Source organism: Piliocolobus tephrosceles, chromosome 10, assembly GCF_002776525.5.
Source record: "Piliocolobus tephrosceles isolate RC106 chromosome 10, ASM277652v3, whole genome shotgun sequence".
Classification (NCBI taxonomy): domain Eukaryota; kingdom Metazoa; phylum Chordata; class Mammalia; order Primates; family Cercopithecidae; genus Piliocolobus; species Piliocolobus tephrosceles.
The window spans coordinates 41573666-41586656 of NC_045443.1; the positions used below are offsets into that span (position 1 = coordinate 41573666).

The 12991-nt window shown below is 35.7% G+C and overlaps 1 protein-coding gene across 5 annotated transcripts in view; it reads right to left on the minus strand.

Annotated features, from left to right (window-relative positions):
- The window catches only part of NELL2 (neural EGFL like 2), a 402175-nt gene that overhangs the window by 120280 nt on the left and 268904 nt on the right, over nt 1-12991 (minus strand). For all 5 annotated transcript variants that reach the window (XM_023182792.1, XM_023182793.1, XM_023182795.1 and 2 more), the window contains one exon: nt 2662-2784. In XM_023182792.1, the coding sequence (XP_023038560.1) occupies nt 2662-2784 (123 nt within the window). The remainder of the gene's footprint in view (nt 1-2661; nt 2785-12991) is intronic.

Consider the following 12991-nt stretch of genomic DNA (forward strand, 5'->3'; position numbering starts at 1 on the left):
TAAATTATAAAGAATGTATCTGCCAGACCACGTTCATATGTTCACCAGAGTAATTTGCAAGGTTGCAGCATGTTGATACCACACAGAACTCATGTTGATCAACTACATGTTGATACCGCACAGAACTCAATGATTCAGCTCCTACATTTAAACTACTTATCTCTCAGATTTTTCCCATTCCCAGCATGGGAATTCCCAATAATTGGGAATTCCCAACATTCCCAAAGATATATACAGGAACCAAACAGTCTTTATTCGGGCAACCTGTAGTCCTAACTTCCAGAAGGAATTTATAAATCCTTGAAAGTTCTCCTTCTTTCAAATACAAGAATTGTCTGTCTGCATATGTTCATAACTTTCAGAGTTCTTTATTTTATGAACTTTATTCTTCATACTAAATAGGAATTGGAATCAAGCAGAAATAAGAGAAAAGCTTTAGGGCTCCTAGATTAAACCTTAAGCCTAAGCAAACTCTCAGAACATTCAGGTGATTTGGAGGAAGTCCTAAGGACTTAGTTATATTGTATCCACTCATGCATTGGAAATACATTTCAAGATCCACAGTAGATCCCTGAAACCTCAGACACCACAGAAATCTATTTTTAGATTATATGTGTATATGTATATATCTACATATAATCTAAATACACATACATACATATACATATGTATACATACACACTTTGTATATACATATATATGTATATACAAAGTGTGTATATATGTGTGTGTATATGTGTACATATGTGTATATATGTATATACGTATATATATATAATGTAGTTTTCCTATACAGACATATTATGATAAAGTTTAAAGTATAAGTTATGCATAGTAAGAGATTAACAACAGTAATTTATAATGAAATAGGTCAATTATAACAATATGCCAACATCACTACTGTTGCACTTTGGGGCCATTAATAGTAAAATAAAAATTACTTGTTTTTGTTTTACCCATTTTGAGTTAGTTTTTGTACATGGTGTTTGTTTTTTGTTTTGTTTTGTTTTTTGTTTGTTTTTTGGTGGAGATGTTGCCCAAGCTGGTCGCAAACTCTAGACTCAAGCAATCCACCTGCCTTGGCCCCCCAAAGTGCTGGGGTTACAGGTGTGAGCCACCAAGCCCAGCGAAAATAAGGTCTACGTGAATACAACCATTGTGATACCTCAGCAGTGTATTTGATAATCGGGAAGGCTACTAAGTGACTAATGGTGGCTTGTTGTAGACAGCATGGACACACTGGACAAAGGGATGATTCACATCCCAGGTGGGATGAGGTTGGACAGTGAGAGATCTCATGCTACTCAGAACGGTGCACAATTTTAAACTTAAGAATTGTTTATTTCTAGAATTTTTGATTTAACATTTTCAGACTGCAGTTGACCACGGGTAACTAAAACCATCAAAAGCAAAACTGTGGATGAGAGGGAACTACTGTACTATACATTCTAAAAGTCTAGCTTTTCTCAGGATTTGTTTAGTCTTTCCAAGCAAATTTTTGTGGGATTTGGACCCCCAAATAAGTAGGCCTTCTTCAAAACGACCTACACTAACGATTTCCATGGAGTTTTGAAAATCAGGGTAATCCTCTGGCCCACCCATCTCTGGGTACAGTGTATTTTTGTAGACCAGGCCTTAAGACCCATCCTCATAAGACACTGCCGTAACTACTATTCCTTGTTCTTTCCTACCTCACACAGACACGGTACCATAGCAAACTGATTTTAGTGAACTCTGAGATGAAGGACACAGTATATTTGAGAAATCAGCAGTTTTGAAGCTTAAAATGCCTAAATTGGATAAATCATATGACATAAGGGATGTAAACGTTATACTATGGGAGTTTATAGAGTTTCCAAAAAGGTCTTCTATTTCCCTTAGGAGGTAGGAGGGAAAGAGGACAGTGGGGGAAAAGGTGAGTTAAGGATTGTGGTGAACTACAGTTGTATTGTCCACTGATGGAAACAGAAATCTGATTTCAACGGGATATTTAAAAGAATGATCAATTGGCATTAACAAACAAGCTAAAATAGGAAACTATAACATGTAGAGAATCAATATTCATGGTTAATTAATCTTCCACAGTAGCGTCTGACAGCTCACAAGAGAGGGGGAAAAAAAAAAGCTGTCCTACTGACTCAAAATGGAGGTGATTCACATGGTAGCATAACAAATAGGTTGACAACACTGTCAGAAAAATAGCTATGATGATATATGCATGTGTCGTCTCAAAAAGAAACATCTGAAGCTGGGAGAGTGCTAAACTGAATGAAAAGGAAGGTTCAACGAAATTAAAGATCAAATGGTGTAGAAAGAACAGACTGAGCAAGCTGGAAGAAGAAGGATTAGACAATAGAATGTTGAAATTTAAGATTTCCAAGATGGAGCAGTTCTCCACAAAAATGCCCAGGATGAAAACCACTGTGGCTAAGGTCAAGGAATATTAGGTCAAAGGAGCTGAATGATTTGGTCACTTAAACACTGAAGTAACCCAGGAGGATGTCAAGACCTGCGGGAAAGACTATGAGCCACACACCAAAGCTTTTGATGTCTCTAGGAAGTACCTGGAATGTACATAACAGTAATGATAACGTGTAGAGGAAGGTAGAGAGAGATTACATTGCACATAATGGAAGAGGCATTGGCATTTCAACCTTTTACCTTTGCATGTTGTTCCATTCCCTGTATAGCCCGGCTTGCAAACACAGTTGTGTCCTCCAACAGTGTTGAAGCATAAAGCATTTTCATCACAGTTGTGCTGATTTGTGATACACTCATCATGTTCTGAAATGAGGAATACAATTTTGTTACTCATAGTTATATTTCCAAAGACAGTATATTTTAAACTACACCTTCAATCTTGGTTATTGCATGGTAAATTCTTTCAACCACAGACATAACAAATTATAAATTACAGAAGAGCTCAGATTTTGAAGTATTATATACTCCTCTTGATGTACATATAAGTTCACACATTCACAAACATTGAATGCAAAATAATTTGGACAAAAGGCCTACCAACGATTGCAAGAAATAGAGAGGGGAGGCAAAGATGAGGATTAATTCTAGAAGTAGACTCCAAAGTCAGCTGTATACAGTTAATATTTGGGGAGGTACTCTCATGAAATAAATCTGTCACCTAACTCATCCCTGTAGCATGTGAATGATGACAGGGAGGATGTGAAATTGTATTGCTTTGTGAGTCATGACCTGTAGGATAATAAAGCTGAAGTTCTAGGAGTTAGGTGCCTGCCGTTAACACCTGCAGCCACATTTCCAAGCCTAAAGGTATTTATGCAAACTGTCTGGGGAATCTTTGATTTCTTTAGTAAGTTCCCTCACTCTGCAAAGAAAGCATCACAAATCTATTAAAAGACAAACTTGCTTTTGTAATATGTGCAAATACAAACTTTAGAATATGTAATCAATATAGTATCTGCTCTAACTGCTTATAACTTGAAACTCTGGAAAGCATTGAATTATTTGATCCTTACAGCACCCTGTGGGAGACGCAGAACCATTATCACTGTAACCATTTTCAAGGTGACTCGATGGTGGCTCAGAGTGTTTAAGTATCCTGCCCAAGTTCACAGGAATATCAAATAACTTCAGAATTCTGGCTCAGCATTCAGCAAAGATATAAATGTAAGGAATAAATACAGTGAACATGAGAAAGCAAACAAATCTAACATCAAAATAAAGATGAGGAGGAAATGAAATATGTAAGAAAATGCACACAAATTAGTTCAACCACCTAAAATCCCTACAGTGGCACTACTTCGTACTCAGTCTTTTACATGAATATTATTTAGGCCTAAAACAAAATACATATTTTAATAAATTACATTGATTGAGCCATTAATTTCACATGATATAAATCATGAAAACAATGAAAGATTTGATTTTACTTTAGAACTCTGTATTCCAGACATTATAATGGTAACATATCTGTAACTTGTCTTTGGCATAATAGATGTGTAACTTGTAATACATTTGTAAATTGTCTTTGGCATATACAGTTAAGATCAGACCAAAATCACTTACTTCAACTACTAAAATAAAATGCCCTTCGTTTTCTTTTTTAGAAATAAAAATTAACATTTTGCTATGGTATTTTATGTCTCATTCTACATAAGCACAAAGTTATGATAGCTTTAATTATAACCCTGTAATTACATCCATAGAGATTATTCCCAATAATCCTTTAGAGGAAAGAGAGATTTTAATCACCAAGGTTCCAGAACTGCACAAATGGATGTATTATTTTCCAAATTCCTGACTGAATAACCAAAAATTTTACAAAATTCCACCCTTATTGTCTAGTATCACAGGACATTTCATAATTTTTATAAATTCATGCTTACTACTGGTAGCTTAGAAAAGAGCTGGATTACACATAGGTCTCCTAATTGAGGCTACCCTTGGACCATCATAAAATTTCAGAAGGGCTAGAATGGGCAGCCTGCCTACCTTTGGGTTCTGCTGCCTGAAGCAAAACAAATCTACACTTTGAATGAAGTTTGCACCTGCTGCCAATTTTCTTCCCAGTGCAATTCAAAGTGCCACAGTTAATCTATAAATCTCTATATGGACAGCCGTAGGCCCTTAAGAGACAGCTGCTGATTGATTTGATGCTGTTTTAATCCCTGCCTTGGTTGTCTTTTTAATTAGACCATACTCACCAGGTAGAGAAAGGATCTAACAAGATTCAGTTTAGCACCTAGCATGATAATGTTCAATAAACGCTAAATAATTACACAATCTGGGACCTGGTTTCCTCTGTTGTCATTTACTCTCATGGGTACTGAAATGAGAAAGTGGGCTCCTAGGCAATTCAAAGGCAAATACAGTTCTGAAGGCTTTAAATGCCTCCATGCCTTTATATATACGTATATTGTTCCCTGTGACTGAAGTGTCCTTCCCCACAGATTCTCCTGGAAGACACTTACCATTTTTAAACATTACAATAAAATGTCACATGCTGTTGGAAGACACCTTAGTCTTCCCCTCCTACAGAGTTAGGGGCTGCTATCTATTTTCCCTAACACAATATACAAAGTTCTGTTATTCTCTTTTATTGGAATTTTATGTCAATTTCTCTTTAGTTCTTCATTCTTAAGCTCCACTCTGGGACTGTGAATTTTTAGACCAGAATTTTGTATTTTTCTTTGTATCTCATTTAAACATTCAAAGAATGTTTCTTAAATAAATGATTGAAAGAATAGATGGGGCGAGATAGGAACTACTAATTCCTTTGCCATAATTCAAGACAATCCCAGTTTGTTCAATTGTGGACTACATGCCAAACACAGAGCTCTTAAAAATCTGAGCTGTTTGTTCACATTGATTTTACTACAGTGCAGTTTTATTTGATTTTGGATATTTCAAATATTAGTTAAGATATTACAACATCTTTTGAAAACAGAAAAATATTAATTCCTTTACACTATCACTTTAAATCTTTTCACACTACTTAAAATAAAGTTGGTTATAGCTACAATATATGAACTAATGCAAAGTGTGAGCTTACGAAAACCCTTTTAAATGACTGTAGTCTCAAAGAAGATTTGATAATCCTTCACAAAAACAGAATATAAATGAAGCAACAAGCAAATATTCTGTAAAGTCATCTCAATAGATAGTTAATTATTGGTGCTCCATTTCCAGTTTTGGTCAAATGTCAATTTCTCATCCTTTCTCTGACTCACACTTCCCTGAGGACTCCACCATCAAATCACTAGTTCGCCTCTCCATTTCTAATACTTCCTCCAACACTTCCAATATATAGTAAGTAAAATTCAACAGAAAAAGGAGGGAAATTCTAAGGTAAATTTTAAATCAGAATTATGTTCCAGTGTTTAAGAAGAGTATGTCAGGATGTAATAGTGAATAAATTTCAAGATTTATGTCCCACATATTGAAAGGCAGACATTCAGATCTGATGTTTGTAATATCCTTCCAATCTATAAAACTCAATGCCATCTTCATATCCTCAGTAAAAATTTCGTGGTTTACATGATACGACAATCCAACTAACAGCTGGAAGTGAAATCAAATGCATCGCTTTCTAGCTCTTCTTCATCAAAAATATCAGCACATGGTTATTTTAATCAGAATTTAATTATTCATTGTGTCTATGAATTTGAAATTTAAATGAAGTGAAAAAATGAAAAATACATCGAAGGAAAACACCATCACTCAACAATACTAAAAGGAAGTAATTTGGTTGTCAATCACTATGAAACATTATATATAGGATTTATAATTGTATAGTGATAGCTAGAAAAGATTTTTTCCTGTGTATCATAATTTGTTTGTTTTGCATCTCTACATACAATGTAAACCTGATTTCATACTAATGATGAGGCGCAATATAGTAAAGTTCTTCCATGGGAAAAAAAAAGTAATAATATACGCACTTGGATGCATCTAAATGCAGATGTTATGTATAACAATAATACTTGGCTTTCACTGATTAACCCCTAAGTCAACCTGGGTATGCTAATGTATCTAAAATAATTTTAAGATTCCTATCCAACAGTGTCATCAGTCATAATAACATGGACTTAAGATGAGGTTTAAATTTGGTATTCATATTGAGCTGTTTGCAGTATGAATGTGCTACCTAGAAACAAACCAGTTGCTGTAAAATTCACATAGCTTTCCTCACTGTGATTTCAAAATAGATGTACAATAGAACACAATCCATGTTCTATTCAAAAATTTCAGTATAATATAAAATGCAAATACTGCAGAAAATAAGAGTGAAAAGTCATCATTTACATGTATCTACATTTAAATTAAATTTAGTACATTTTTCTTCAGTATCTATTTAGTACTGGAATATTTGGGGGTTAAAAATTATTATAAAGTTAACAGCCTTCAAAAAGCTTACAGTTTAGTTGAAGATATAAGAAAAAAACACAAAGCTTTAGTAAATGGTTTCATTATGAGAAGCTGCTAAAGTAGAGAAGTAAACACTGCTTACAGAGGGTTGCAAGAGATCAAGGGAGGATCTGGTTGGGTCAGGCAGGAATCCAAAAATGACTTCTTGGAGAACGAAGAATTTGACACGGATTTAATTTTTTTACATGTGTTGGTGAGGGCAGATGCAGATTCCCAATTAAAAACACCATGCATATACTTTGTCTCTTTTGTTTTTGGAATCTCGAGGCCCTTATAAATTTGAATCACACTGAATAACTTATAATAATCATAGCTACGATTCACTGCCTACTACATACCACATACTTTGTTACATATATTATCTCATTTAATCCTTATTTAATCATTTATGACTAAAAACATCATTACAGAAAATTAAAAACTTGACTTAGAAAAGCTAAATGGCTTGCCCAGGAACACGCAGCTAGTAAGTAGCAGAGTTGTGAATTACATCTGACTCCAAAATTCAGGCTATTGATTGCTATGTAATTGATTGGCCAACGTATTTAATACTTGTGTTTTTCCGAATCTAATCCTTTTTTATTCTAGTGTTCTTCTTTATAATTATTCAGAAGTTTTTAATGTTTATACAGTTTAATGTCTTTTTGTTGTATGTGAAGTCTTCTGCTGCTTTACAATTAGGACGGTATCATCTCTTTACTATATTTTATACTTCTTTAAAAACATCGTCTAAAAGGAATCTTAGAATTATAGCACTTCTTAAGGCAAAGGACAGCCATCACTTTCTGTTCATACTAAAACCCACGTTTTCACAAGGTAGAAAGAAATTTTTAAAAGAAAAGGATAACAACATGTTCAAGTGCAAATCCCCGCCAAACAAAGTAACCAGCTAACAGAACTTGGACTCTAGCACCAATTGCCTGCAATTAAAAATCTCTTGAAGCTTAACATTAAATTAGTTTGGTAAATAGACACCTCCAATGTCTGAGAGTCTTCTCCTCTAACACCAGTGGTCAGGCCCTAGAAACACTGTGCATTGTGCTGGATAATTCTGCTTCATTCTACTAGCAATATCCTACATCCTCTAGCTGACACCTTTATACACTAGATTCTGCTCTTCTGGTAACAGAACGTAAATGTCCTTGACCATCTAATGAATCATAACACAATGTTTTCATATATCAGGCTGTTAAATATCTGTGAAAGGGAAGGAAAGAAGAAGGGAGAAGGAAGGAAGGAGTACCACTTTTTTCTTATAGACCTAAAACCAGAAATTTTGGAGTTGTAATATAGAACATTAATTAAACTCAGCTTGTACTCATTTTGGAAGGATCTGCAGTACAATAATTATCTTGTGAAAGTACTGAGGTGCTGTGGACAAGTTCAGAGAGTTGTTTAGTATACTAGGAGAGAGACAGGGTGTATTTTATCAGGGGATTCAGTTGTTGCCATTCTTTTTGGAAAAAAGCAAGAAGTCTCAGTATTGCAGATCCATGGGCTGTGTGATTTGGATGCTCTTCACAAACCAGTACAGGTCACTACATTATTAGCTTTGGTGGGGACACTTACAAGTGACACTTATGGATGGACTTCGGTAAAACCCATTGACATCTTAAGCAATCTAGTCTACAGAAATATTAGAGGAAAATGACTAAGCAGTCATACATTTTTTAGATAAACCATCCCTCTAAACATGTAGTTTGATACTGTTGTTATAAGCTACTCAAGAGCAATTCACACCTCTTCTATGGGCTTCTCTGCTCCAAGACTTATTTAGCATTAATTCTAAGGGAGCTTTTTCTCGGGTTTCTAGTAATCGGATGATAGTTGTGACTAGAGGTTAGTTGTCACTATGTTTAGGGCCATAACCTGCTACAATCTAAGAGAGAACTTACTTATATGAAATTTATATTCCAGAAAACGCTTGGGTTAGAGAAAGTGAAGCAGCTTTCTTTGTGAAACATACACCGATATGTTACTACAGCTGCTGTTTTTCCAACATTTTAAAATTTGAACAGAGGAGTAGAAGATGCAAGATAGACAATACATTTCCTGTGGCTGGAGAAATATATCAGAGAAGAAAGTTTCTCTGAGGGTAGTGGGCTGACTATGAAGGTATATGATGTGTAGCAGGACCACAACTAAATTTGAAAGATAAAGGAGAAAAAATGAGAAGATTATGTACTATTGTAATGAACAATAACAGGGAGGCAGTGTATATAGTATATATTTTAATTTCCAGACAGGCTTAGTTTCAGATGCCATTTTATCCTAGTTCTATGGACATGAGAAAGTTAGCTAAGCTTTCTAAGTTTAAAATGCGGAAATTAGGAACTGTATGAAAGAGCAGTTGTGAAGAATAAATTTAAAGGATGAAAGTTAAATTGCTGGCAATAATAAGGACACTCAAGAAAAATTAGTTGCCTATTATCTACTTCAGTGGGAAAATTTCTTTTGCTTTTACTAGATAGATGTCTTCTCTTTTCCATTTCATTTTAATTCTGTGGAGAGAGCCTAAATGTCCCACAGTGTTTGTTCTCCTCACAATCTTTTCTGAAATCAAATCTATTTTGGACATTTTTCTTGTTTCCAAAATGCCACTACTTTCAATGATTACATCAAGGGAAAATTGCCTGCTGACATATTGAGCAACAGCTATTCACTCTGTTTCTTGTCATTACCTTATTTACTCACTTTATATTATAGAAAAATTTTACTTACTACCATGTCATTTTAACAGAAATCTATTTTTAATGCTACTAAAGTGACTGCCAGAAGTCATATTGTAAACGTATTTGATGCCCACATCAGTAGCAAATTCCCTAAAAGTCATTTTTAACACCAGGCATTTTTAATTCACTATTTGTTTCTTGTTCACTGACCACACCGATTCCATTCAAGTCAATACTGACTTCTTGGCATTCTTCAGTTTGCTTGGCAACTAGGAATTTGTTCCGATTTTCTTCTCCTGGCATGCTTGGTTAATTTTCTTCTAGTCTTTTCACTGGTGTGCTCAGTCTCCCTTCCTAATCCTTATTTGACCAAGAATCTTAACAACCAAAGCACACTCAAATTTCCTCCCTCTCCTTATAGTAATTTCATAAGCTAATCCAACTATTGATTTTATTGTAAAAATATGTTTCATAATATTTTGTGTTTCATCAAATAAGCTTTGTCTGAACACACTATAGGGCAATAAAAATATTGTAACCAGATAGACTTGTTTTCTCAACACATGATTTTAAGGTTTCTGCTATATCATTCTAGTGCTCTGAAGAGTGCAAAGATGGATAATCTGAGATCTGCGACCCCATGGAACTTCTTAAATACTCAAGAACTGGTGATACAAATAGATAACTAACTATGCTATATTGTAGAAGTTGTTTAGTGCCATAACAGAGAAAATAATAATAGTAATAATAATGACAGTAGCTAAATTCTTAAGTGCTTACTACAGACTGCAAAACACTGTGCTAACTGTTTTATATGCAGTATCCCCTTTAGTCTTCATAAAAGGCCTGTTCGGTTAGGTATTATTTTTATTTTTATTTTATAAATGAGAATACAGAGCTTGCTTGGCGCAATTAGGTGCTTTGTCCAAAGTCACATAGCTAGAAAGTAACAAGGCCAGACTTCAGTGCTTTAAAATACACAACCTGTAAACAAAAATCTCATGAAGCTTAAGGAGCTCAAAGAGATGAGGACTGACTGAAGGTTCTGGGAAAGCATTACATGGGAAACAGGCCAAACAGGTGGCTCTTGAAAGACAGAAAGGGGTTTTAACAGGAAAGAGTAAAGATAGGAAAGAACACAGCATCTGGAGAAAACACAGGTGCACAAGATAAAAGCATGGGGTATAAGAGGGCCCTCAAGTACTTGAGCTGGCAGATGGTGATGACTAAAAGAGAACAGTAAGGAATAAGTATTGGTAGTGTCCAGACTACAACAGAATTTTATTTGGTAGGCAATAAATAGCTGCTTCCAGCTGTAGAAGAAAATGTGGCATGGAAAATTAGAGTTGATTTTTAGGAAAACTAATCTAACAGTAATGTGTAGATGAAGAGAGATTAACTTTCCTTGACAAAATGGGCTTCTCATGTTAGAAAGTTAGCATTCTTCTCTCTTTTTATCCCTCTTTCTTCCTTTTATTCTTCTCCATTTGAACTAGATTATTATTGAGAGTTGAGACAGAAGTCTGTGCAACACTGAGAGAGGGAAGAGGAGAAGAATGAGAAGGCGGAGGAGGATAAGGAGGAAGGGGAGAAGGAGGAGGAGGAGGAGGGGTGTTGACAACAAAGAAAAACAGAAAGAAACTGAGTGCTTATTACCTGCAAAGCACTGTGCTAAGCAACGTATATATTCAGCATAAGGAAGTACTAAGGACAGAGGAGGAATTACTGGGAAGTTTACAACAAAATCACAAGATTTGAATCCCTTTAAGGCAGGAACCATGTCTTACTCATTTTATGCATCCCAGCCCCTATGATTTTGTGAATTAAACTGTCTTGAATAGAGGGTCTAAAGTATAATGGAGAAAATGATGAAGGAAGAGGGATAGATTTATACTCCAATTTTGGGCTCCAAAGTGAATCAATATTTGAGTCAAGAGGAAGAAACACTTTAGATAACTTAGGTTCTTAACCTGGGCAAGTGGGAAGGTGGTGATGAGATTAATAGATTTAAGAGAGCCTCTTACCTATAGGTATTTTGTTATTCTTGTTTGCCTGGGTTTTGTTTATTTTTTATGGCAAAGAAGAAAATAGAAATAAAAAGTCAAAATATAAAGGCAAGGACCACCTTAGGAAACAAAATTTACTCTATTGATGGTGATCATAAACCAAATAAACACTCTTCACCCCAAATCTGTTTAACGACCACCACTTAGATGGTAAACCCTTGGGTCTAATTCACCAATCACCCCCAACATCCAAAACAAAATGACTGGCACAAAATTGGTCTCCAGTGAATATCTGTTAAGGAATGCATCATTGATTCTATAGTGTGTCTCAATCTAACATGCAAAACACCTGACAATGCTGAATATTCAAGGTATTCCAGAATGGCAATCCTGCAGTATCTCTTATTGTCTCTTCAAGTGCTTGCCCCATTTCCATCCTCAGCACATTACTCCACGAACAACCTCACAGATAAACATTCAGGTCATCAGGAGAGAATGTCCTCAGATTTCCCATCCACAGACAAATATACAGCTAAATCTATCCTTAAGTCTTTCTTCCTCCCAAACCAGGAATCCGGGAGTCACTATAGACTCCTCCCTCCCTTCTTCTCACTCCCCACATTCATCTGGGTGCCAGGTCACCTGGATTCTTCTTTCTTGAAAGTTCTCATTTCTGTCCTCCCATCTCTATCCCCATTGCTCTGCAGGTGCCCAAAACTGGGCACTAAATAGCTCTTGTTTGGATTAGTGCAATATCCTCATGATGACAACACTGTCTCCAGTTTGGTGCATTTTCAGACCATTATCAGAATAACTCTTTATAAAATCTAATCTCCTTTCCTTCTGCCCCCACCAATCCTCCCCATTCTCTCTTCTTCTCTCTTAATTTTGCTATTGGTGGCACATCATTGTTTTTACTGGCCAGCAAGGCACTAAATCCTCATTAAAGCTTTCATCATGGCCCGCTGCTTTCACCAAACTGCACACTGATGTACCTACTGCAACATCTAGTAGTAATATCACTTGTTGAGACTCTACTAAAGGCCATGTCTTTCGCATGTGCTTCTTTGCTGCCACAGGTGCTATTCTCTGCCCAGAAAGCCCCTTCCCACTTTCTTTGCTTAACTGTTCTACTCACCTCCCACTCAGATCACACAAAACTCCTTCAGAAAATTTTCTTTGAGACTCTCAGTCTCATTTATATGAGCTCTGTAGAGCCTTGTGTTTCATTTCGTTATAACATTTGAAAGGCAGAATGTGAAGTGGTTTGGTGAAAGGACTTTGGAGTCAGGCTGTCTCAGCTCAAATCCTGGCTCTTCCTTTTACTAACTGAGGTCTTGGGCAAGTTACTTAATCTCTTCAAACCACAAAATGAATCTAAAAACAGTACAGAAGTAAAATTCCCTG